The sequence below is a fragment of the Gopherus flavomarginatus genome, chromosome 17, assembly GCF_025201925.1.
Source record: "Gopherus flavomarginatus isolate rGopFla2 chromosome 17, rGopFla2.mat.asm, whole genome shotgun sequence".
Classification (NCBI taxonomy): Eukaryota; Metazoa; Chordata; order Testudines; family Testudinidae; genus Gopherus; species Gopherus flavomarginatus.
The window spans coordinates 554,264-580,075 of NC_066633.1; the positions used below are offsets into that span (position 1 = coordinate 554,264).

General features: G+C 42.4%; 1 protein-coding gene across 1 annotated transcript in view; it reads right to left on the reverse strand.

Moving 5' to 3' along the window:
• RALGPS1 (Ral GEF with PH domain and SH3 binding motif 1) overlaps positions 1-25,812 on the reverse strand; it is a 356,681-nt gene that overhangs the window by 248,251 nt on the left and 82,618 nt on the right. The window contains exons 8-9 of the mRNA XM_050926720.1: positions 21,789-21,878; positions 17,353-17,445 (exon numbers count right to left, since the gene is read on the reverse strand). Of these exons, the coding sequence (XP_050782677.1) occupies positions 17,353-17,445; positions 21,789-21,878 (183 nt within the window). The remainder of the gene's footprint in view (positions 1-17,352; positions 17,446-21,788; positions 21,879-25,812) is intronic.

Consider the following 25,812-nt stretch of genomic DNA (forward strand, 5'->3'; position numbering starts at 1 on the left):
ATAGGGCGTAGCAATTACTAAGCATGCTAAGCAGTTTTCTTTCAGTCAAAGAAAACCACCATTCTTGGCAGGCAGAGCTGCATCTTACTCATTCACAGCCTGAGAACTCAGCCAATCAGAGCTTGGTGAAGACAGCAAAGCTTATGATTACAGGAGTTACTAAGAACTCTAGATGACTCAGTGGAAGAACAGTAATGCAAACACCAGAAAAAGTGATTGCTGTTGGGCTGGGTCTCAAAACCTGTAACACTGTGGCTACAGACGAGTGTTATTGCAGCTTTTACCTAGTACAGGAGTGTTCAGAATAACATATCATAAAATCATTGAATATCAGGGTTGGAAGGGACCTCAGATGTCATCTAGTCCAACCCCCTGCTCAAAGCAGGACCAATCCCCAACTAAATCATTCCAACCAGGGCTTTGTCAAGCCTAACCTTAAAAACCTCTAAGGAAGGAGATTCCACCACTTCCCTAGGTAACCCATTCCAGTGCTTCACCACCCTCCTACTGAAACATATGCTCAATCAGGGTGCATTTTAATAATATATTCTGTTTTCAAATATAGTTACAACTCTACCCCGATATAACGCGACCTGATATAACACGAATTTGGATATAACGCAGTAAAGCAGCGCTCCGAGGGGGGGGGGGGGCTGCGCGCTCCGGTGGATCAAAGCAAAGTTCAATATAATGCAGTTTCACCTATAACTCGGTAAGATTATTTTGGCTCCTGAGGACAGCGTTATATCAGGGTAGAGGTGTAATTACATGAAAGAACAAAAAACTTGCCCATCCAATATAGACTCCTCTCTTAGAGGTGTAGACAATACTGGAGAAAGATATAAATCTCACATTGCACCGGTTTTTGCAATTCCATATTATTGGGGGAAAATTCTTCCTAACCTGAGCTGACTAAATTCAGATAGACTCATAGACTCTAGGACTGGAAGGGACCTCGAGAGGTCATCGAGTCCAGTCCCCTGCCCTCATGGCAGGACCAAATACTGTCTAGACCATCCCTAATAGACATTTATCTAACCTACTCTTAAATATCTCCAGAGATGGAGATTCCACAACTTCCCTAGGCAATCTATTCCAGTGTTTAACTACCCTGACAGTTAGGAACTTTTTCCTAATGTCCAACCTAAATCTCCCTTGCTGCAGTTTAAGCCCATTGTTTCTTGTTCTATCATTGGAGGCTAAGGTGAACAAGTTTTCTCCCTCCTCCTGATGACACCCTTTTAGATACCTGAAAACTGCTATCATGTCCCCTCTCAGTCTTCTCTTTTCCAAACTAAACAAACCCAATTCCTTCAGCCTTCCTTCATAGGTCATGTTCTCAAGACCTTTAATCATTCTTGTTGCTCTTCTCTGGACCCTCTCCAATTTCTCCACATCTTTCTTGAAATGCGGTGCCCAGAACTGGACACAATACTCCAGTTGAGGTCTAACCAGCGCAGAGTAAAGCGGAAGAATGACTTCTCGTGTCTTGTTTACAACACACCTGTTAATGCATCCCAGAATCATGTTTGCTTTTTTTGCAACAGTATCACACTGTTGACTCATATTAAGCTTGTGGTCCACTACGACCCCTAGATCTCTTTCTGCCATACTCCTTCCTAGACAGTCTCTTCCCATTCTGTATGTGTGAAACTGATTGTTCCTTCCTAAGTGGAGCACTTTGCATTTATCTTTATTGAACTTCATCCTGTTTACCTCAGACCATTTCTCCAACTTGTCCAGATCATTTTGAATTTTGACCCTGTCCTCCGAAGCAGTTGCAATCCCTCCCAGTTTGGTATCGTCCACAAACTTAATAAGCGTACTTTATATGCCAACATCTAAATCGTTGATGAAGATATTGAACAGAACCGGTCCCAAAACAGAACCCTGCGGAACCCCACTTGTTATACCTTTCCAGCAGGATTGGGCGCCATTAACAACTACTCTTTGAGTATGGTTATCCAGCCAGTTATGCACCCACCTTATAGTAGCTCCATCTAAATTGTACTTTCCTAGCTTATCTATAGGAATATCATGAGAGACCGTATCAAATGCCTTACTAAAGTCTAGGTATATCACATCCACCGCTTCTCCCTTATCCACAAGGCTCGTTATCCTATCAAAGAACGCTATCAGATTAGTTTGACACGATTTGTTCTTTACAAATCCATGCTGGCTATTCCCTATCACCTTACCACCTTCCAAGTGTTTGCAGATGATTTCTTTGATTACCTGCTCCATTATCTTCCCTGGCACAGAAGTTAAACTAACTGGTCTGTAGTTTCCTGGGTTGTTTTTATTTCCCTTTTTATAGATGGGCACTATATTTGCCCCCTTCCAGTCTTCTGGAATCTCCCCCGTCTCCCATGATTTCCCAAAGATAATAGCTAGAGGCTCAGATACCTCTTCCATTAACTCCTTGAGTATTCTAGGATGCATTTCATCAGGCCCTGGTGACTTGCAGGCATCTAACTTTTCTAAGTGATGTTTTACTTGCTCTTTCCTTATTTTCTCTTCTAAACCTACCCTCTTCCCGTAAGCATTCACTATACTAGACATTCCTTCAGACTTCTCAGTGAAGACCGAAACAAAGAAGTCATTAAGCATCTCTGCCATTTCCAAGTCTCCCGTTACTGTTTCCCCCTCCTCATTGAGCAGTGGGCCTACCCTGTCCTTAGTCTTCCTCTTGCTTCTAATGTATTGATAAAAAGTCTTCTTGTTTCCCTTTATTCCCATAGCTAGTTTGAGTTCATTTTGTGCCTTTGCTTTTCTAATCTTGCCTCTGCATTCCTGTGTTATTTGCCTATATTCATCCTTCGTGATCTGACCTAGTTTCCATTTTTTATATGACGCCTTTTTTGATGCTACTTTTGGTTCCAATTTTGCAAGATACAGGATCAGGACCTCTGACTAATATCTAGTTCTCATTAGTATTTGTCTCAACAACAGCCAGCACCAGTGAGTTGCATTGAATACTTCCTAATAGGTCCCTTACCCAGAAACTTCAAACATCTGCAGTGGCGACTGCTGACTGGCACTGACTTATTGCATCCAGAACAACACTTGAAGCCAGGAGACTTGGCAAACCTTAGTACCAAACCAAAGCTCAATAGAAACAAATAATAATAAGCTGAATGGAATCTTATAACAAGTACTTTATCTAGAAAAAAAAATTTACTAAATATTTACATCAAAAACATTGAGAAGAGTTTTCTAAGGTACAAAGGGAAAGTGTGAGAAACCTGCATGCTTGCTACAACTACTGACCACAGGGAGCAGGAGGAACTGAGGGGGGTTGGAGAAGTGCTGTCCTTTATGCTCTCAGCTAGCAGTACGAACATGCAGAGGGCACATGTACCACCCTAATGTGCACCACTCCGGGGAAAAGTTCTCTGGTTTCAGTACACTGGGGCACAGACACCTAAAGCAGAATGGACATATGCAAGCACTCAAAGAAGAACTGTTTTTCTAACATTTTATTCAACTACCATCTTCCACCTTGCATAATTTTACTTTGAAATGATACCACATGAAGAATTTTATATTAAAGAAAAAGACAGCCATAAATATAAAGAAAATGTGTTCTTCTTTACAATAAAGAATTAGAGTGCTCCAAGATCTATTTTCATCTTTCAGGCTGCTAGCTAAAGACAATGGGGAACAATTGTTGCTAAAACAGGCTATGGTCAGCATACATCACTAGCAGCTGGGAAGGAAATAAACAATAAAATTAGCATTTTTATGTTTTTAAAAAGAATTAATTTTTATTCGTTACTACAAATATTCGGTGAACATAATCTCACTAGTGAGATTCTCAAGCATTACTATTATAAATGAGAGAAAAGGAAAAAATACTGTAGCAGAAGTTTGTCCTGTAAAATGTTCATCTTGCTTAAAGAATAGGTTGTGAGTAAGCCAAATCTAGTTAGCTAAACTTGCTGCACTGCCTCTGTAACTAGATTGATAGTCATATTACGCTTAACTTTTTGTTAGCAAGTTTATTTATTCTAAATAAACTTTGCTTTATACAAGGAACCTGGATTGGATTTAGCGGCTGTTAAAGAGTAAACAAACATGGATCGGTACTCCAGAGGGTATGCCTACACTACGGGATTATTCCGATTTTACATAAACCGGTTTTGTAAAAGAGATTGTATAAAGTCGAGTGCATGCGGCCACACAAAGCACAATAATTCGGCGGTGTGCATCCATGTACCGAGGCTAGCGTCGATTTCTGGAGCGTTGCACTGTGGGTAGCTATCCCGTAGCTATCCCATAGTTCCCACAGTCTCCCCCAGCCATTGGAATTCTGGGTGGAGATCCCAATGCATGATGGTGCAAAAACAGTGTCGCGGGTGATTCTGGTAAATGTCGTCAGACATTCCTTCCTCCGTGAAAGCAACGGCAGACAATCATTTCGAGTCCTTTTTCCCTGGATTGCCCTGGCAGACGCCATAGCATGGCAACCATGGAGCCTGTTCTGCCTTTTGTCACTGTCACTGTATGTGTACTGGATGCCGCTGACAGAGGCGGTATTGCAGCGCTACACAGCAGCATTCATTTGCCTTTGCAAGGTAGCAGAGACGGGTATCAGTCATTCTGTACCGTCTGCCATGCCATTGTAAATTGGCAATGAGATGACAGTTATCAGTCGTTCTGTATTGTCTGCTGCTGTCATGGGTGCTCGTGGCTGGCTTTCGCTGAGGTCGGCTGGGGGCGCAAAGACAAAAATGGGAATGACTCAGGGAGTCATTCCCTTCTTTATGTTTTATCTAAAAATAGAGTCAGTCCTGCCCAGAATATGGGGCAAGTGTACTAGAGAACCAGAGAACTGGAGAGCACAGCTGCTCCGTGTCAGATCCCGCAGAAATGATGAGCTGCATGCCATTCTAGGAGTGCCCCTGCAACAACCTCACCCATTGCTTCCCTCCTCCCCCAACCCTCCTGGGCTACCGTTGCAGTGTCCCCCCATTTGTGTGATGAAGTAATAAAGAATGCAGGAATAAGAAACACTGAGTTTTTACTGAGATAAAATGAGGGGGAGGCAGCCTCCAGTTGCTATGATAGTCCAGGCAGGACATTAAACGGTGCGGGGGGAGGAGCCCAGCATCCCACTGCTATGATAGTCCAGGCAGTACAGAATCTTTTCTTTAAACATGAAAGGGGGGTGGGCTGACGGAGCTCAGCCCCCAGTTGCTATGATGAAGACGGTTACCAGCTGTTCTGTACCATCTGCCGGGAATGACCGGGAGTCACTTCTATTTTTACCCAGGCGCCCCAGGTCGACCTCACCTGAGGCCAGCCAGGAGCACTCACGAAATGAGGAGGAGGAGGACGGCTATCAGTCATTCTGCAGTGTACCGTCTGCCACCGGGGAAGGGAGAGGAGAGGATGCTGCTGTTCAGTGCCGCAGCACCGCGTCTACCAGCAGCATGCAGTAAACATACGGTGACATTGAAAAAAGTCAAGAAACGATTTTTTCTCCTTTTCTTTCTTGGGGACAGGAGGGGGGGTAAATTGACGAGATAGACCCTGAACCACCTTGGACAATGTGTTTGACCCTACAGGCATTGGGAGCTCAGCCAAGAATGAAAATGCTTTTCGGAGACTGCGGGGACTGTGGGATAGCTGGAGTCCTCAGTACGCCCTCCCTCCCTCCACGAGCATCCATTTGATTCTTTGGCTTTCCATTACGCTTGTCACACAGCACTGTACTGTGGCCTCTGTCTATCATAGCCTGGACATTTTTTTCAAATGCTTTGGCATTTCGTCCTCTGTAACGGAGCTGTGATAGAACAGATTTGTCTTCCCATACAGCGATCAGATCCAGTATCTCCCGTAAGGTCCATGCCGGAGCTCTTTTTGGATTTGGGACTGCATCGCCACCAGTGCTGATCAGAGCTCCACGCTGGGCAAACAGGAAATGAAATTCAAAAGTTCACAGGGCTTTTTCTGTCTACCTGGCCAGTTCATCCAAGTTCACACTGCTTTCCAGAGTGGTCACAATGGTGCACTGTGGGATACCGCCCGGAGGCCAATACCGTCGATTTGCGTCCACACTAACCCTAATCCGACATGGCAATACCGATTTCAGCGCTATTCTTCTCGTCGGGGAGGAGTACAGAAACTGGTTTAAAGAGCCCTTTATATCGATATAAAGGGCCTCATCGTGTGGACGGGTGCAGGGTTAAATCGGTTTAATGCTGCTATATTTGGTTTAAAAGCGCAGTATAGACCAGGCCAGAGAAAAGGAAACTGTATTCTATCCTCCAGAAGATATCAAAGAAGGAGGTAACAATCAGAGCACTGAGCCAAAGGTAAGGAAACTTTAAGACCTCTCTCAAAAAGGTGCTGCAAGAATACTGGCTATGATTAAGGCTAAGATTATGTCATGGAGGTTGCGGAAGTCACAGAATCTGTGACTTTCAGAGACTGCTATGACATCCCGAGCTGCCCAGCCTCCCCCAGCAGGGGTCCCCCCTGCAGTGACTCAGCCGCCAGAAGCAGTGAGTCCTCACCCTGCAGCTCCCAGTCACCGATGGCAGTGGCAGAGGGACCCCAGAGCTGCTCAGTGGCCTCAGGTCCACCCCCCACACACAACTCCTCAGCCACCACCACAGCCCTCCTCCCCTCATGCAGCAGCTCAGTTGCTGCAAGCAGCCAGCCCTCCCCTCACAGTTCCTAGTCGCTTGTTGAAGGCAGCAGAGGGACCCCCGAGCTGCTCAGTGACTGCAACTGGGGGACCCCCTGCAGCTCCCCAGCCTCCGCCACTGGTAGGGCACCCCACCTGCAGCTCCCCCACCCCCACAGCAGGGAGGGGATCCCCCCAGCACCAACCCTGCAGGGCAGTAGGGGGGGCCCTCCCAGCAGCTCACAGCTGCTGTGGGGGGAGGGGGCAGAGGGTACAACATACTGGACTCTCATTTTGTCAGGGATGTTTTTAGTAGAAGTCAGGGACAGGTCACAGCTTCTGTGGTTTTTTGACCTGTCCCTGACTTCTACTAAAAATATCCATGACAAAATTTTAGCCTTAGCTATGATCACTGTGGGAATGGGGAGAACCTCGAGTCCCATGGGGAGTTACGTCCTGCTTACAATTTTCCCTGGAAAAAAACAGAAAAGGAAGAGAATAAACTTGGTAACAGTGGATATTATAAATTCCTTAACAAATATGTATTTAAGCAGAGGCATGTACATGTGCAGTACAGCCAGTGTGAGCCCGTGCAGTTACAAAAATTTCCAACTGTGCTTCTCACGATGTAGTTTTCAAATGAACATTTAAAAGTGAAAGCTGTATTTTTCTGAAATATGCAAAAGTATTCGCTCTCAATAAAGAGTATGTCCATTCCCAGCTAACAGTTTCAACTTCAGCTCTTTTTGCTGTAGCCCTGCTTTAAAAACTATGCTTAGAATTTGATTTTAAACAGTTGGAAGTTCTTTTCCACTCCCATAACCCAAACAAGGCTGACAGGATTTTGCTGAAACTTGGCGGTGGGAGGGGGGAGAGAGAATCACCTTTTGGCAGGGACCAACCCTGGAAAATTTAACTAAAAGTTATGTTTTGGAAAGATACAAGTGTGGAAACAGATTTATAATGGAAACTGTTTTACAACTTTACCTATAGAGAGTGCTGTCAAGTCTTGCTATAAGTAAATCCTTCACTCTATCGAACAGTGACTGCTGTCCCAAGAGGGCTGTGCAGAGCTGCAAAGATTTGAGAGCCCTAGCTGGCTTTCAAAACTGTCACACTGTGCGGCAGACTATCACAGCTCGCCACATTTCCTACCTGAATTATTAGGGACGCTACACCTCTTGTCTTTTCTATTATATTCACTCAAAGCTCTTCTTTGGGGAGGGTCAAGGCATGCATGACTAAGAAAACTATTAGCAGATCACTATCATGTCATGTTTAATTGCAGAAAATTTGATCATACTTAGAGTTGATCCTGTAAACAGTTATTTGTGCAAGCAAATTTTATGCACAAGAGCAGTCCCACTGAAATCAATGTGCAGAAATGTTGCAGCATCAGGCCCCACATTATATACTTTTATAAATCTAAACGTATCAAGTGACATGGATGCAGAACAGATTGCTAATACATCTCAGCCATCACAAGTGATGTTTAATGTTGCATTTTAAGCTCATTTCACTTCCACTCTTCAGGAAATCTTATAGGGGACTGCCCTGTGAATACATTAAAACTGGATCACTGATAGGAAAGCAGATATTAGTGACCTTAAATTACCATGTTAAATCAATTCAAGACATCTTCTCTTACTTAATTCTTTTAAAAATACTCCCCAGCACAGCAGTAAAACCCAACACTGACATTTTAATTCCTATGGCAAGGTGTGGATGGAGTTTTCAATATTTTTTCCGGCACTGAAAAACACTTAGTGACTCATGAAATGGATATAAAGGATTAATGAAGCCAAGGCAGCTCCCAATTCTCTCACACACCCACCTTGTTTTTGGTATAAACAGGGCTAGTAGCAAACAGCCACAGGAAAATGCATGTGTTTAGATGTCCAGACAATTTAATCCTCAATTTGACAGTTGAATAAAATTAAAATTAAGTTAAACTTTAAAGAAAAATTAATAGAAGTATTCTTTGTTTTCCACTCCTTTTTACACTGTCTTATTTTATTCATATTTTCTGCGCAAGTTTCTATTTCTTAAACATGAGAGGCTAATAGCATTGGCTTCTGGTAGGCTTAGATGGGCAGGAACTTTGCAAGTGGCTCATGCCCATCTCTGCCAGCACATCTCAGATACAAATGGTCTTGATTTTCTCTTTCGTCAGAAACTGTCAGTGATGCTGATTTGTGCCAATTTGTGTAGGGGTTTTGTAACGTGCACTTGAGACCAAATATTTGCTGATGACTGAAAGCAGAATTTGAACCCAAGTGTCCAGTGATGAATGGTTAACATGCTAAGGGTCAGTCTTGTACCTCTGATGTTAATAGGAATTCTGCCATTGACTTCAATGAAATCAGCATAGGATCTATCACTCTGAGCCCAACCCAATGCCCATTAAAGTAAAAGGGAGGACTTTATTAATTTCAAAATGAGAACTACATGAAGTTCACAGATCCAATTTAACTACACAGACAGTATTTCATCTTGGTCCCTACTGAGGTCTAGTTTGTACTCCATTACACAAATAAAATAATTTGAGATCTGATAGAATACTCTGGACAATACATAAAGATTTCTGGGCACGGTGTTATTTCCATACATACTGTGTACAATACACAGCCAGCTCTTCCCATTCTGTTTTCTAGATTAACTCTTGTATAAACAATATAATTAGGAGAAGTCAGAGTGATTTTCACTGATGGTGTTGTGTTTTGAACATTTCCAAACTTTTGCATATGGGAAGGAACAAAACACTAACTACTAATCTAACACAAAATAATTACATACAAAGCAGCAAAACGTAACCATATCTTTTATTCCACAGGAACAGAGTCCTTTGGGTAAGTAATCTGTTTTTTTTTTTTTTGTTGTTTTTAAGCATAGTTTCATACGACATGTTTAAACTACTAATTCAAATTGGTCCTATTTTCACTTGGCTCCCTAATTCTGTACTGGAGCTCAAAACCAACAATGTTTTACCCTGAGCAGCTTTGTGTGTTTCTTCACTTGAATGTTCTGCTGGAGTTCACTAATGTCCTGACCTCTGATTGTAAATTAAAGGAAAAAGGAAAAAACACAATCTGTAACTATATTTAACAGAGTCACAGCTTCTATCAGGAGTAGTAAAAAAAAAAAAATAAATAAAATCTAAGGTGAATCGTAGAGAACCCAAGAAGAAACAATATTTTTAATACAGCAACTGTCTCCTGCTCTCCTTGCTTGGCAGCTGTACAATAATACAACGAAAACATAAACAACATAAGAATGGCCATACTGTGTGAGACCAATGATCCATTTATCCCAGTATCCTGTCTTCTGACAGTGGCCAGTACTAGATGCTTCAGAGGGAATAAATCGAACAGCACAATTATCAAGTGATCCATCCAAAACCATCCAGTCCCAGCTTCTGGTAGTCAGTCAGAGGTTTAGGAACATCCAAAGCTTGGGGTTGTGTCCCCGACCATCTTGGCTAACAGCCATTGATGGAACTAACTTACAGTAGAACCTCAGAGTTATGGACATCTCTGGAACAGATGTTGTCCGTAACTTTGAAATGTCCCATACGCTGGACAAGAGGTTACAGACTTCAGCCATGGGGTAGAGGAGTTGGGGCTGCAGGGATTCAGGTGTGGGGCTCAGGGCTTCTGTCCCTAGGGAACACTGGGGCTCATAGCTTCAGCCCTGCAACTCCATTCAAGGCTTCAGCACTGTGATGGGTGCTGGAGCTCAGGGTTTCCCATGGTTCCGTTCCCAGTTTCAGCTGGGGGCGGGGTGGGGGGGTGGCACATGCTGGGCCTTGGGGCTTTAGCTTCAGGGGAAGCACCAGGGCTGAAACTGGCACTTCCCTCTTAGCTAAAGCCCCGAGTCTCCCCTGCCTGCCTGGAGCCTTGAACCCCCTCCCACCCTGCAGCTGTAGCCCCAATCTTCCTCTCCGCCCCCGCACTCCAGTGGTTGAAGCCCTGCTAGACTACATCAGCAATTAATACATATAAAACCATGGGCCTTCCATTAGGTGCAACTGTGAAACTTAACTGCCCCTTCCTGAGCCCCCTTATGCCTTCAGGGTTGGTGTGGGGTAAATATCTCATCACATCAGTGGTTCCCAAACTTTAACAACCTGTGAACCCCTTTCAATAAAATGTAAAGTCTTGTGAACCCCCTCCTAAAAATGAATATTTCTAGGTATTTTCTCCTTTACTTGAGTATAAATTATAAAAGCAGCGATCTCGGAAATATAAAATTTGTTTTTATGACATGCTTATTACACACTATTATTATTTATCATTACAGTATTTTTATTACATTATGAAAATGGCTACATTCTTCTCACTTTCATAGCTTGTATCACTTTGAATAAGCCTCTTATAAGACATGGCTCCTATGTTTCATCAAGGAGTATCAGATGTGAAACAGCATGAAGATATTTAAGAAGCCTACTCAAAGAATTCCTCCTATACAAGCATTCAGGGCTTGAGCAGTCCAGGCAAACAACACACATTACAACAAAGCTTAAACTTGTTCTTCATAATAATTTTAAAAATAGCAAAAAATATCCACCTCCCTTTCCATTTCTTATAAGGAATCCTGAAGTTTAAATCTCCTCAGTGTGATAGATATGCTTGCTTTGATCTGCTTCGCTGCTGGTCCCTTGCTGCCCGGGGTCCCTAGGGAAGCTCTGTCCGCCATCAGGGAATTTTTCCCTGAGAACCACCTGTAACATTTCGTGAACCCCCGTTTGGGAACCACTGCATCACATACATCTTTTTTGAGATGGGGTGACCAGAACACCATATAGTATTCAAGGTGTGGGAGTACCAGGGATCTATATACTGATATACACCTCTACCCTGATATAACGCGACTCTATATAACATGAATTCAGATATAACATGGTAAAGCAGTGCTCCGGGGGTGCGAGGCTGCACATTCCGGCGGATCAAAGCAAGTTTGATATAACTCAGTTTCACCTATAATGCAGTAAGATTTTTTGGCTCCCGAGCACAGCGTTATATCAGGGTCAAGGAGTATATATAAAACTTTGGACACCATATTTCAAGAAAAATGTGGACAAACTGGAAAAAGTCCACAGGAGAGCAACAAAAGTGATTGAAGGTCTAGAAAACATGACCTGTGAGGAAAAATTGAAAAAACTGTGTTTGTCTGTAGAAGAGAAGACTGAGGGGAACATAACAGTTTTCAAATACATAAAAGATTGTTACTAAAAGGAGGGCAAAAAATTGTTCTTGTTAACTTCTGAGGAGAGGACAAGAAACAATGGGCTTAAATTGCAGCAAGGAAGACTTAGGGTGGACATTATGAGAAGCTTCCTTTCAGGGTAGTTAAGCACTGGAATAAATTGCCTGGGGATGTTGCGGAATCTCCGTCATTGGAGGTTTTTGACTGCTGCTACACACCAACAAGATGTTTTCAGTGAATTATCCAGGATGACTACAAGGTCTCTTCCTTGAGTGTTACCAGCTAATCTAGACCCCATTTCGTTGTGTGGGTAGTTGGGATTATGTTTTCCAATGTGCATTTTACACTTAACATTGAATTTCATCTGCCATTTCGTTGGCCAATCACTCAGTTTTATGAGATTCTTTTGTAACTCTTCACAGTCATCTTTGGATTTAACTATCTTGAATAATTTTGTATCACCTTCAAATCTGTGGTGTGTTTGTGTGGTAGGAAGACCGAGATAGATTCTCCATTGAAACTCAACTTCATCCAATAAAAGCAGAATAAGACACCCTGGTGAAAGCCTTGAAATGTGGGTAGTGTGACATTCTGATTTTTTTTTTAAATAACCAATGGTATAGGTTAGCATTTCTAGGATACAAAGGAACCAGGATAAATATTTGAAGTTGGAGCAGACCAAAAATCTCCTAAAGGAACAGAGCTATATAGAAACAAGAGGAGTTACAATCAGGAGCACCAAGTTCTGAAAGTCAAAACAGAGCAGACCCTTGAGCTACAAACCATAACTCAGGAAAGGATATATACCTTGATGATGACCCCATTCTTCCTCCTCCCAATATTTTGCACTCTAATTAAAATGTTTATTTTCAAATAATATGATGCAAAATAAATAAATAAATCACAATCGCAAGAAGATATAGTTTTAAAACCTCTACAGTCTCATCAGAACACAGAAAAAGTCTGAAAATAAAACTTTTCATTAGGGAACAAAGTGAGAAAGTAATGTACCTCTTTAAACATATACTGGGATAAAATGTTAAAAGGATATTGAATATGAAACATTCTACCATACAGTTTTGTAGTCAAGTGAGCACTTCAACTGAGAGATGACTTGGTTGTTGTGTATAAACTAGCAGCAAATTAAGAGGACTGAAGGGATTGAATAGTAAAGAGCCAACAAAAGTTATTACGTACATTCTATAATGAATTCATTCCCTAATGGGAAGCCACTATAATTTAAAAGAAAACTGGAGTATTGTACTAATCTTCCTTAGTATAAACAACAAGTCTGCCCACAGAATTTTGCATTGTCTGGGAGTCCAGCCAAAGGCGTCTATTAGAAATTTGTATAGACCTTTTGTTTCATTGTATTATAGCATTTAGATAGAATGCAAAAATCTCATGAACCAAAAGCATCTACTGAGTGGTGGTCAGAGCAGAACTTCTATGCTGAAATAGAAACATATTATAAGACAATGCAGAATTAATGCATTTAGATTTGTGTTTCTCATCATATATGAAATATCACATGATGGAGATGTGATGTGGATAATGAGATACAAAGACAGCCTTCTCTCATATTAGGATCAGCTAAGGTGATTTATAAATCAAGATTCCTTCAGTATGCTGTGTGAAATGAGGATTTCATCACAGTCCAATTCCTAGTAGGCAGTTATCCATAACACACACTCTGTAACACTTGGGATTCTTATTCACAGTCTCAGAAGAAGGGTGAGTTCCGTAAGTATGGAAACGGCACTCCCCTTATGAGTCCTAGTGGTGGTCCTTCAAGAGCTGTGGTGGCATATTGTTTGGGGGCATGAAAAAGAAGCTAGGACTGCCCTTACTAGTGCTGTAAGTCTTCCAAAGATAATTACAAGACTTTAGCAATCAAGCATATTTCCAAAATTTGCAATGGTTTCATTTATTTCTTCAGCTTCCACTATCTTTATTTCTGCAGTAACAAGGAAGATTTTCAATCCAAGAGGAAAGATGTGAATTTTCTTTACAAATCAATTTTATTTGAAAATCTGGCAAAAGTAAATTGAAATGTCTACAGTAACTAAAATATATGATATGATATTATATGATTTCATGTGATATGATTATAGGATAGCAGATATGAAGAGCAAAGGAGGAAACTGTGGCCAGCAGACTTAACAATAATAGCAAGTTTTAAAAACATATTAGGAACAAAAAAAAATCTTGAAATGGAGACCTGAGAGAAGGTTTGGAATTTGGGGGGGGTGGGAGCATGCGCTGTTATAGCAAGGATAAAGGAGAGACAAGACAGAACTGGCCTTATATATTAAAAATGTATATTCTTGGACTAGGTTGAGATGGGAATAGCAGACAGACTAGCTGAAAGACTCTGGGTAAAGATAAAAGGGGTGAAAAACAAGGGTGATGTCATGGTAGGGGTCTACTACAAACCACTTAATCAAGAAGAAGAGGTGGATAAGGCTTTTTTTAAGCAACTAACAAAATCATTCAAAGCACCCACGAAAGCTCATGCTCCAATACGTCTGTTAGTCTATAAGGTGCCACAGGACTCTGCTGTTTTTAGAGATCCAGACTAACACGGCTACCCCTCTGATATCAGAAAGATAATGGAACAAATAAGAAAGCAACCAATTTGCAAGCATTTAGATGATAATAAGGTGATAAGTAACAGACAGCATGGATCTGTCAAGAACAAATCGTGTCAAACCAACCTGATAGCTTTCTTTGAGAGGGTAACAAGCCTTGTGGATGAGGGGAAGCAGTAGACATCATATATCTTGACTTTAGTAAAGCTTTAGATACTGTCTCACATGATCTTCTCATAAACAAACTAGGGAAATGCAACCTAGTTGGAGCTACTATAAGGTGGGTGCATAACTGGTTGAAAAATCATTCCCAGAGAGTAGTTACCAGTGGCTCACAGTCATGCTGGAAAGGCAAAATGAGTGGGGTCCCACAGGGCTCAGTTTTGGGTCTGGTTCTCTTCAATATCTTCATCAACGATTTAGATAATGGCATAGAGAGTATACTTGTAAAGTTTGTGGATGATACCAAACTGGGAGGGGTTGCAAGAGATTTGGAGGATAGGATTATAATTCAAAATGATCTGGATAAACTGGAGAAATGGTCTGAAGTAAATAGGATGAAATTCAATAAGGACAAACGCAAAGTACTCCACTTAGGAAGGAACAATCAGTTGCACACATAAAAAAGGGAAAATGACAGTCTAGGAAGGAGTACTGCAGAAAGGGATCTGGGGGTCATAGTGGACCACAAGCTAAATATGAGTCAACAATGTAACACTGTTGGGAAAAAAAAAAGCAAACATCATTCTGGGCTGTATTAGCAAGAATGTTGTAAGCAAGACATGAGAAGTAATTCTTCCACTCTACTCTGGGCCGATTATGCCTCAAATGGAGTACTGTGTCCATTTCTGGGTGCCACACTCCAGGAAAGACGTGGACGAACTGGAGAAAGTCCAGAGAAGAGCAACAAAAATAATAAAAGGTCTAGAAAACATGACCTATGAGGGAAGATTGAAAAAACTGGGTTTGTTCAGTCTGAAGAAGAGAAGACCAGGAGGGAACATAACAGCTTTCAAGTATATAAAAGGTTGTTACAAGGAGGAGGGAGAAAAAAAATGTTGTTCTTAACCTGAGGACAGGACAAAAAGCAATGGGCTTAAATTGCAGAAAGGGAGATTTAGGTTGGACATTAGGAGAAACTTCTTAACTATCAGGGTGGTTAAGCACTGGAATAAATTGCCTAGGGAGGTTGTGGAATCTCCATCATTGGAAATTTTTAAGAGCAGGTTAGACAAACGCCTGTCAGGGGTGGCCTAGATAATACTTAGTCCTGCCATGAGTGCAGGGGATCAGACTAGATGACTTCTCGAGGTCCCTTACAGTCCTATGATTCTACGATTCTATGGTATTGGTCCATTAATGGATAGAAACGGTAGTATTATCAATAATAACGCAGAAGAGGCAGAAATGTTCAACAAATATTTCTGTTTTGTATTTGGGAAAAACAGATGATGCAGCCTCATCAGATGGTGATACTACTTTTTCCATTGCACTAATGTTTCTGGATAAAAGCCACTAAATTTAAACATTTTAAAATCAGCAGGTCCCAATAACTTGCATCCAACAGTTTTAAATGAGCTGGCTGAGGAGTCAGTTTTTATCCAGAACTGAGGGACAGTCTCAAAAGTGGGGACTGTCTGTGAATGCTTGATCTACTCTATGCCAGAGGGTATGCTGGAAAACTGTTCAAAAGGCAACAGGTAACTTGTCTTAGAAAAGGGAATTTATCTAATGTAGAACTGTAAAGGCTGATATTGCATCTTCCTGTTTTTTCCTATGTAACATGTATGTGTTTGCTTTCCCTTGCTATTCCATCTTCGAATCTGTGATTGTTTACAAAAACACACAAAAAAAAACAGTTTGTTTACTTTTACCCCAAGCAGTCTCTGTTGTGCAAACTGTGTGGAGTGTATGTGCCAAAGTGAACTGGTAAGTGGAGGCAGGTTTCATATCTTCGAGGGTGATGAATCCAAGAGGGGAAAAGTCTGAGTGTCTGATAGTTGAGAACTTGGTTTAGACAGATTTGGGAAGACTCAAGATTGGAAGGGCTCTGGGGTCAACCCTGCAAGGAGTAAGTAGGCTGATGGAAGCCAGGGTCAGACATTTATGCTTGTGGGCTGGCTACCATTGATAGAGCTCTGAGCCATAGCTGCATACCATGAAGGCACCAAAAGTTATAGGGTAGGCAGTGAGAGAAGCCCTTACTGGCCTGGGTGATCCCCAAAACATCACAGTAAGTCATGTGTGTGTAAGATGGAACTAGAGGGGAGGTATCTTTTCATAAAGATTTTCAGCACCAGAAACAGTTTGGATTATAGCATATGTTGTGTACACACACACACACACACACACACACACCCTCTCTGAAGGGAAAGGCTGACTTCCCAGAAAGAATGAAGTCCTGCTTGATAGCTTGACAGAACTGCTTGCCTAAGAAAGCTTTTTATTATTAAATTATTATTTGTACTACAATAATATGTAGAGGCCCCAACCAGGAATAAAGGACTCTATCATGCTGGATGCTGTACAGGCACATAGTAAAAAACCAAGTCATTGCCTCAAAGAGTTCACAGTCTAGCTTATTACAAGGCACAACAGATGAATGCGACAAACAAATCAGGGAAAGGAAATAACAGTAAAGCAAACAAGTTAAGTTTATGCTTTAAATGTGTAACTCAATGGTTTGTACTAAATGCCATTAAACAATATAGATTTCTTGTTCATAAACAGATGGTTTCAAGTTGATACCAAATTAGACTAATTTGGTAACACACACACAAAATCATTTCTAAAAGTAAATTACCTTCCTTCCTTCAGCCAGCTCTCACTCAGAAATCCAGTAACGTTTAGACAACAAAACACAGGATTATTATACACCATAACAGAAGGGAAAAGATTTGAAATAAAGAGAAGTTAACTTACAGCCCACGTTTTCGTCAGCCTGAAAATAGGTGCACTTTGCAATGCTGATACCACAGCCATGAGGGAATGTAGATTGTTCAGTTCTAGAAGTTTCTGAAAACACCAAATTAATTAATCTTTTCTCATAGCTGTTTAGAGCCATCACACCGAATACAACCAAACTAGAGGTGCAATTCTTCAAAACAAAAGCAAGGGGTACTAAATGGAGTCTAATTTGGGAAATTCTATTAATCTGGGTGACATTTTACACTTTTAAAATGTTGCATATATTCCAAGCTTGCCTTGAACTCATTGCAAAGTGAAAGCTCACTTAGGGTACGTCCAGACTACCCGCCGTATCGGCGGGTTAAAATCAATTGCTCGGGGATCGATATATCGCGTCTAATCTAGATCGATCCCCGAGCGCGCTTAAATCAGTTCCGGAACTGCATCAACCCCAACGGAGTTCCGGAATCAACATGGAGAGCCGCGAACATCGATCCCGCGCCGTCTGGACGGGTGAGTAATCCGATCTTAGATATTCGACTTCAGCTACGTTATTCACGTAGCTGAAGTTGCGTATCTAAGATCAATTTCCCCCCCCTAGTGTGGACCAGCCCTTAGATGTACCTCCTATGTTCATGAAACTAATTTGGGTTTTGCAAGGTTCTCTCTTTGGGAGTGGAAAAGATTAAATAATTTTTAAGTGTAACTCTGGTATTATTGTTGAAAACAAGTTCTAACAATAGGATACTATGGTTCTGGAAACATATATGTTTAATTGGGCCAAAAGATTCAACTTTGGCCTCCAATGGTTACCGAAGATGTAGAATGAAGATGTCAAGAATTATTAAAGTGACTTTTTGTTAAAATGATGTTGTAATCTCTTTTTAAAAGACAATACTTCCCCTCTTTCCCAACATGTTTAAAAATCCAGTCTGTGGTCACAATCATTCCCAACAGATTCCTTGCTATAAAAATCACCAAAACAACTGAGAACATCTGACCATAAGACTGGCCATACTGGGTCAGACCAATGGTCCATCTAGCCTAGTATCCTGTCTTCTGAGAGTGGCCAGTGCCGGAAACTTCAGAGGGTATGAACAGAACAGGGCAATTATCAAGTGATCCATTCCCTATCATCCAGTCCCAGCTTCTGGCAGTCAGAAGTTTAGGAACATCCAGAGCATGGGGTTGCATCCTTGACCATCTTGTTTAATAGCCACTTATGGATCTATCCTACATGAACTTGTTTAATTCTACTTGAGCTCAGTTATAATTTTGGCCTTCACAACATTTTGGCAACAAGTTCCACAGTTTGACTGTGTTGCGTGAAGGAGCAGAAGCAACACTATGTTATGTAAAAAAAGGTTTCCTACAAAACAGTGCCTGCAGCAAAAAAAAATGGGAAATACTTTCACATAACTCATTTGTAAAAAGATTTTAAGAGGCTGTACATTCACTCTTACTTCCAGTATTAGCTGTGGATAACAGTACTTAAGGTGTTAAAAAACTAAGTAATATCCATTTGTTTCACAGGTCAGGTATGAGAGAGTTATTTTATATACAACTCCTAATATATATGGGTAGTGCACTAAAATAATATTACAGCAGCCAGGCCATCATCACATAATTACAAAAATGCAGGGAGGGAAACAGAAGGGGAGGGGGGATGGGAAAGGAGACTGCCTCTCCTCCCCGCTAGACTGGAAGCTGAGGTGCAGTGGCGGGGAGGGGCGCCAACAAAGGACATAAAAAACCAAGGGACACAAACTCCAGCACAAGATAGAAGAACTGACTCCTCCAGCTGCACTGGGGAGGAAAGAAATTAAACTAACATGAGGGGGTGCAAAGCAGTGAGGGAGACAAATAAAAAGGGGAAGGAAATCACAAGCACTAGAGAAAAGGGCGCAGGCAAACAGGGCCAAATGGGAGGGGTGAACAGCAGGGGACAGGAAAAAGGGGAGGGGTGGGGTACACGATAGGAGTTGTGGGAGGAAAGTGCACTACTGGAGAGTTGCACAGTGCAGATGCTGACAAGCACCAGGAAGGAAAATCCTACAGGTACAGAGGTGAAGGGCAGGAGAAACCCTACCCAACAGGGTGAACAGCCCTTCCGGGCCCCGGAGATCTGAGGGAAGAGACCTTGCCAGAGGGGAAAGACTGAACTGGGTGCCACGTTTGTGGCCACGACGCCTGGAGAGGCTACCAGAGACCACGAGGCTTCCCTCCCCCTCCCCCTCCCCCATCAGGGAAGCCGGGAGGAACCCTGCTCAGGTAAGGTATGGACAGCAAACCCAAGGATGTGGGGAAATTCTGAGGTAGAGGGGAATACCCTGGCCCACCGCTACATGGAAGCGTGGAACCCACCGAGGTAGAGAAGGAGCTCTGTCACACAGACAAAAACCATCATGCTTCTGTCTGAAAACCAAAATGCTTCATTCCTGAAATGCTACCAGCGTGCCTCAGGGAAGTTGTAACACATATGCCTAGTCATTAGGTACTCGACTCACTGCTGTGCTGGTGCCTCCTCCTGGTCACTCTGGGGATTAGTTCTCAAGGCCGACACCCCTATCCACGGCTTGCATGCTGTCATTCTGACTCTAGTCTGCAGCTCCACTTGCTCCAGTGCTTGCAGCATCCTTTTCTTGACTTAGCCCTCCAGCTAGGTCACTCAATGTTCCCCCTTCAGAAATTCAGTCCTAGGCAGTCTCAGGGGCGGCTCTAGACATTTTGCCTTCCCCAAGCACTGCAGGCAGGGTGCCTTTGGCGGCTTGCCTGCAGGAGTCCCAAGTCCCGCAAATTCGGTGGCAGCCTGCGGAGGGTCCACCAAAGCCGCGGGAACAGCGGACCCTCCACAGGCATGCCACGGAAGGCAACCTGCCTGCCTGCCCTTGTGGCGACCAGCAGAGCGTCCCCCGCGGCTTGCTGCCCCAAGCATGTGCTTGGCGTGCTGGTGCCCGGAGCCGCCCCTGGGCAGTCTGCACCAGTACTACTCCCTCACTGGCTGGTAGGGGAACACAGGCCCGCCCTCTTGTCCAGGTTCCAGTCCAGAGACCCTCATCTGAGCAATTCTGAGTTTCCTCTTTCTGTCCTCACTGCTCCTCCCCTGGACTGATTTCTCTGACACCTGGTTCCACTTCTCTCTTTTGGTGTACCAACTTCACGAACCCTCCTCCTTCTTCCCAGGGAGTGACAGCTGCCTGCCTTCCTGCAGCCTTTCCCAGCTGCCTCCAAACACTCCTCCCTTTTCCCATGGAGAGACTGGCCTTTCTCAGCAGCCCAGTCTCTAGCCTGCTACCTGGTTTTATAGGCCCTGCATGTTCCTGCACAAGTGAGCCTCTTTCCAACTAGCTGCCTCCAGCCTAAAGCAGCCTAATTAGCTGACTGGATTCACCTGGCCCAGCCCAGCTCTTGCAGGCCTAGTGTGGGGAACTCACCCCACCACATGCCTAATGCTTCAATTGTCCTCTGTGACCTGAATCCCTAGTAGGACTACATCTTCCCATGATGCACAGCTCCCCTCACCAAGGGCTTCGTCTACATGGGAAGTTATGGCACAGAAAGCCAGGATATGAACCTAGAGCACACCTGCTTGCCACCCAATTGAGTCCATGTGGACATTGCTACAGTGCACTGCAGTGAAAGTCCTGAAGCACGGCTTGGTTTACTACTACCTGAAAGCGTATTAAGTCAAACTGCACTCCAGAACTTTCAATGTGCAGTAACAGTATCCACACAGCCCATAACTGAGCAGCAAGCTGGTGCTTTGCAGATTCACATCTGGATTATTGGGCAGTAATCTGCACGTAGACAAGTCCCAAAAGGTGACATTGCGGTGCATCACAAAAACTGTAGTCTAACTGGTGAGCCCCACCTACAGCAGAGAATTGGAGGATCAGGCCTCGGAACTCCAGCTTCATTAGGCTCTATGACAGAGTGTCAAAATAGAAATATTCGGTTTTAAGGCAAAATATTTTGGCTTTCAATTTTTTGCCAATAATTCTAAATGTTCTGTGGAAAATGTTGATGAAAACAACTTTTTGGTGAAAATTTTCTGTGGGGAAATAATTTTTTTTCCAACCAGCTCTAGTGCTAGCAACAAAAATTTGTTTAGGTAATTATGTTGCCCATGGCTCCACTGCAGCTCAACAGCATAATAGCAGCAAGATGAATCACCTTTAAACTTGTAAAAAGGTGAAACTAGAATATTTATACCAGAAGCCAGTTAAAAAGTTCACTGCCCATTGTACATAGCTACGTATGAGGAGATCAGCCTGTGGTGGTCACATTGTGTGTCACAATGACCAAGTACTTACTGGGATAGCAGGAGCTGTGCTATAAAGAATTTTATTCTTCAGCGGTTTAAAGAAACAGTTGATAAGAAGAGTGGATAAACAGACCAAAAAAAGAGACTATTTTGAAGACTAATAATAATAGTAAAAATGCACACTTACCTTAGCTATTTTCACAAAATGGCTCAATATTTCTGCCCTTATTTTTAAGGTCTGTGCTGTTAAAATTTCTCGTACAACCCAGAAACTGACCTATAAAGAAACATATACATCTGAATTTAACGTAAAAAACCGCACCTTTATTATATTAAACATCTACAAACTGTCTTGATTCACTAAAGAACATGCAGGTTAGGAGCAGGAAAGATACGAATCTTGTAAGAAAGACGGTGTATTAAACAAACCTTAGCAAGCAACTGCTGAACTGATTACCCACCCATACCACCTTTCTTTAATTTCAATGACTTAACTAAACAAAAAGACTTGAGAGATCAATTTAGATTTATAAAGTTTAATTAAATATCCTTAACAGCCACAACTGATAGGAAAGGATATAAAACAACAAAAACAGAAGGGCACTAGGATTTGGCTAACAAACTAGAAAACTGCTCAATATAATCATTCAGATTTTCAGAATCAAATCATACAACCACTACAGAAAATAACACCTATATTCAATCACTATCTAGGAAAGGTGACTTTATTTATATTTTTGATGATGAGTCCCTCGGAACAGGAACTTACTTGTGCCAACCGATTTTATCAACCCTGCTGTTGGTAACACAACAGAGGAGAAAGAAAAAACATAAGCAAAATGTAAAATGAAAACTCCCCTCCAATACAAAATTAAAGTGCAAGACAATTTGGTTGATTAAATGCATACCTGTTCACCCTGGTCTCCTTCCCGGTGGATCTATAGTAGTCAATCCTTTTAACCTACTTCCCCACACTCCTCTACAATGAACTATATTTATGAGAGACTATACCAGGATGGCCAACCTGGGCCTGAGAAGGAGCCAGAATTTACCAATGTACATTGCCAAAGAGCCACAATAATGCATCAGCAGCCCCACATCAGCTCCCTGCCCCCCGCTCCCGGTGCCTCCCGCCCACCGGCAGCCCCGCCAATCAGCACCTCCCCATCCCTCCCCGCAACTCCTGATCAGCTGTTTTGTGGCATGCAGGAGGCTCAGAGTAGGGTGGGGAGAGGAGGAGGAGCAAGGGCATGGCAGGCTCAGGGGACGGGGTGGAAAGGGTTGGAGTGGGGGCAGGGTCTGTGGCAGAGCCGAGGTTGAGCACCGCCTGGCACACTGGAAATTTGGTGCCTACAGCTCCAGCCCGAGTCGGTGACTACACAAGGAGCCGCATATTAACTTCTGAAGAGCCGTATGTGGCTCTAGAGCCCCAGGTTGGCCACCCCAGGACTATACAGATTGAGTGGGGATCCAGGTGATATAGTGTACTTAGATTTTCAGAAAGCCTTTGACAAGGTCCATCATCAAAGGCTCCTACACAAACTAAGCTGCCACAGGATAAGAGGGAACGTCCTCCCATGGACTGGTAACTGGTTAAAAGATAGGAAACAAAGGGTAGATATAAATGGTCCATTTTCAGAATGGAGAGGGGTAAATAGTGGTGTCCCCTAGGAGTCTGTTCTGGGACCAGTCCTAGTCAACATATTCATAAATGATCTGGAAAAAGAGGTAAATAGTGAGGTGATAACATTTGCAGATGATACAAAATTACTAAAGATAATTAAGATCCAGGCAGACTGCAAAGAGCTAAAAAAGAATCTCTCTAAACTGGGTGACTGGGCAACAAAATGGCAGATGAAATTTAATGTTGATAAATGCAAAGTAATGCACATTGGATTAACTACTGCAAAGATAAATAGCCACATTCATTTTGTCAACTGTTTGCCTCTGGACTCCCATTTTTGTCTTTTGCTGAAGAAAGTACCTGAGGAAAGTATCAGAGGGGTAGCCATGTTAGTCTGGATCCGTAAAAGTAGCAAACAGTCCTGTGGCACCTTATAGTCTAACAGACTTATTGGAGCATGAGCTTTCGTGGGTGAATACCCACTTCGTCGGATGCATGTAGTAAATTGGGGGGAAAGGGATAGCTCAGTGGCTTGAGCACTGGCCTGCTATACCCAGGGTTCAGAGTTCAATCCTTGAGGGGGCCACCAAGGGATCTGGGGCTAAAATCAGTACTTGGTCCTGCTAGTGAAGGCAGGGGGCTGGACTCAATGACCTTTCAAGGTCCCTTCCAATTCTAGGAGATGAGTATATCTCCAATTATTACTATTACATCCAACGAAGTGGGTATTCACCCACGAAAGCTCATGCTCCAATACATCTGTTAGTCTATAAAGTGCCACAGGACTCTTTGCTGCTTTTACCTGAGGAAAGGGGTGATGTTGCTATCTAATAACCACAATATGTGATGCTGTATGAAAAGGAAAATGGCTCTTTACATCATTGTTGCTACCACTGTTATGCAATTGCAACAAATCTTGTACAAAGTATGTCATGTAAGGTATCAATGGAAAAGTTACAGATTGCTTAGTACGATATTCCTCTTAATATGCATGTATCCTCTTTGTATCTGAAGTTATGAATACTGGCTATGTATTTGTATCTCAAATGCATGTTATGATTCCTGGGTGACACCACTACAGGTAGATTTACATCAGGATTAGACAGTCATGTGTTGATGGCCCATTAAGGACACTCAGCTCTCACAATGGGCCACTGAAGAGACTAAACACACTCAATGCGCCACTGACTCATTGCGGCATGTAAGCACATGTGATGAGGACGTGACCTAAGATTCCATCTTTTGCCATAAATTTTCCATGCACTCGGCTGAACATATAAAAGGGAGACTGCTCTGTCATATCATTTTCTTTGTCTTCATTTCTGTTTCTCATCTCTGGATTGTAATTTTCTAAGGAAGCTTTGAAGAAGAATCTGAATGACCCCCAACCTGCTTGGGTAAAAACGAGCTACCAGATTTAACAATCACTGCTATGATCCTGACCTGAAAACTCTAAAAATCAATTATAATGTATACGATTCCTTAACTATTTAATAACTTTCTTCTTTTATTTTTATATCATTAAACCTTTAATTATTAGTTACTAAGGATTGGCTACAACTTTGACTTTTGGGTAAGATCTGAGTTATCCAATGACTTGGGGAAGTGGCTGATCTTTTGGGATTGGAAGAACTTTACAAATGATTCATCTGGTCTTCAGTAACCTCTCATAATAAAGAGCAGGTGTCTGGGTGGCAAGAAGGGCTGGATTGCCTCAGGGAGACTGTGTTTAGCTTCTTGTTAACCAGTGTGGTAATACAGAAGCCTATTTTGTTACCAGTTTGGTGAATCTAAAGTTAGAATAATCACCAGTTCGGGTGTGCCTGCCCTATCTTTATCAGTCTGTCCTGAGTTTGGCATTCTTAGCCGTGTCCCATAACAGGCAATAGCACACTATGCTCTTCTGAACATTTTATTTATTTTAACCTTTAGATGTTCACAGGACTTTTAGGCTGCCTAAGGTAGACTAGGGAAAGCAGATATCAACCAATCAGGAAGAGTTGGCCATTCTGTATCTGACTATGGAAAGGAAGGATGACTCATCTCTCTGCTTTTGGAGTGGATGGATTTTTAGCTCCACATTCCTACTTTCACAAGGGATGGATTAGTAAAAGCACTGATTAACAGAGTTACTGTCTTTGGTACAGAATATAAAAGGTGGCTGTTTGCAAGTTCAGAAAAGGAACTGTGTTAAAAAAATGCATAGCTTATCTTGAAAACTTTTACCTTCTGATCTTTTTTTCAGAACAAAACTGGTGAGAAAACGTTAAATGCAAAAACTTATTAACCACTCTGTTTCACTGTTAATATTTTTTATGCCTTAAAGTAACTGCAATCTACTCACATCTAGGGTTTCTTATTTGAATATTACTGCTTGACAGTAAAGGCTTGTCTTCACGCAACAGTTAGCTGAAGTTAGTACACTTGAGCTGCTCCACTCAAGTTAGCCTAGCTCCAATGAGAGCAGGGTGAGAGCAACAAGATTAGGAAATAACCACCTACACAAAGTGATTTGTTTAGTAGCATACACTGATTGGATATGCAGTCGATGAGTTGTAATTCGAGCTGCTGCATCCCTACAGCAACA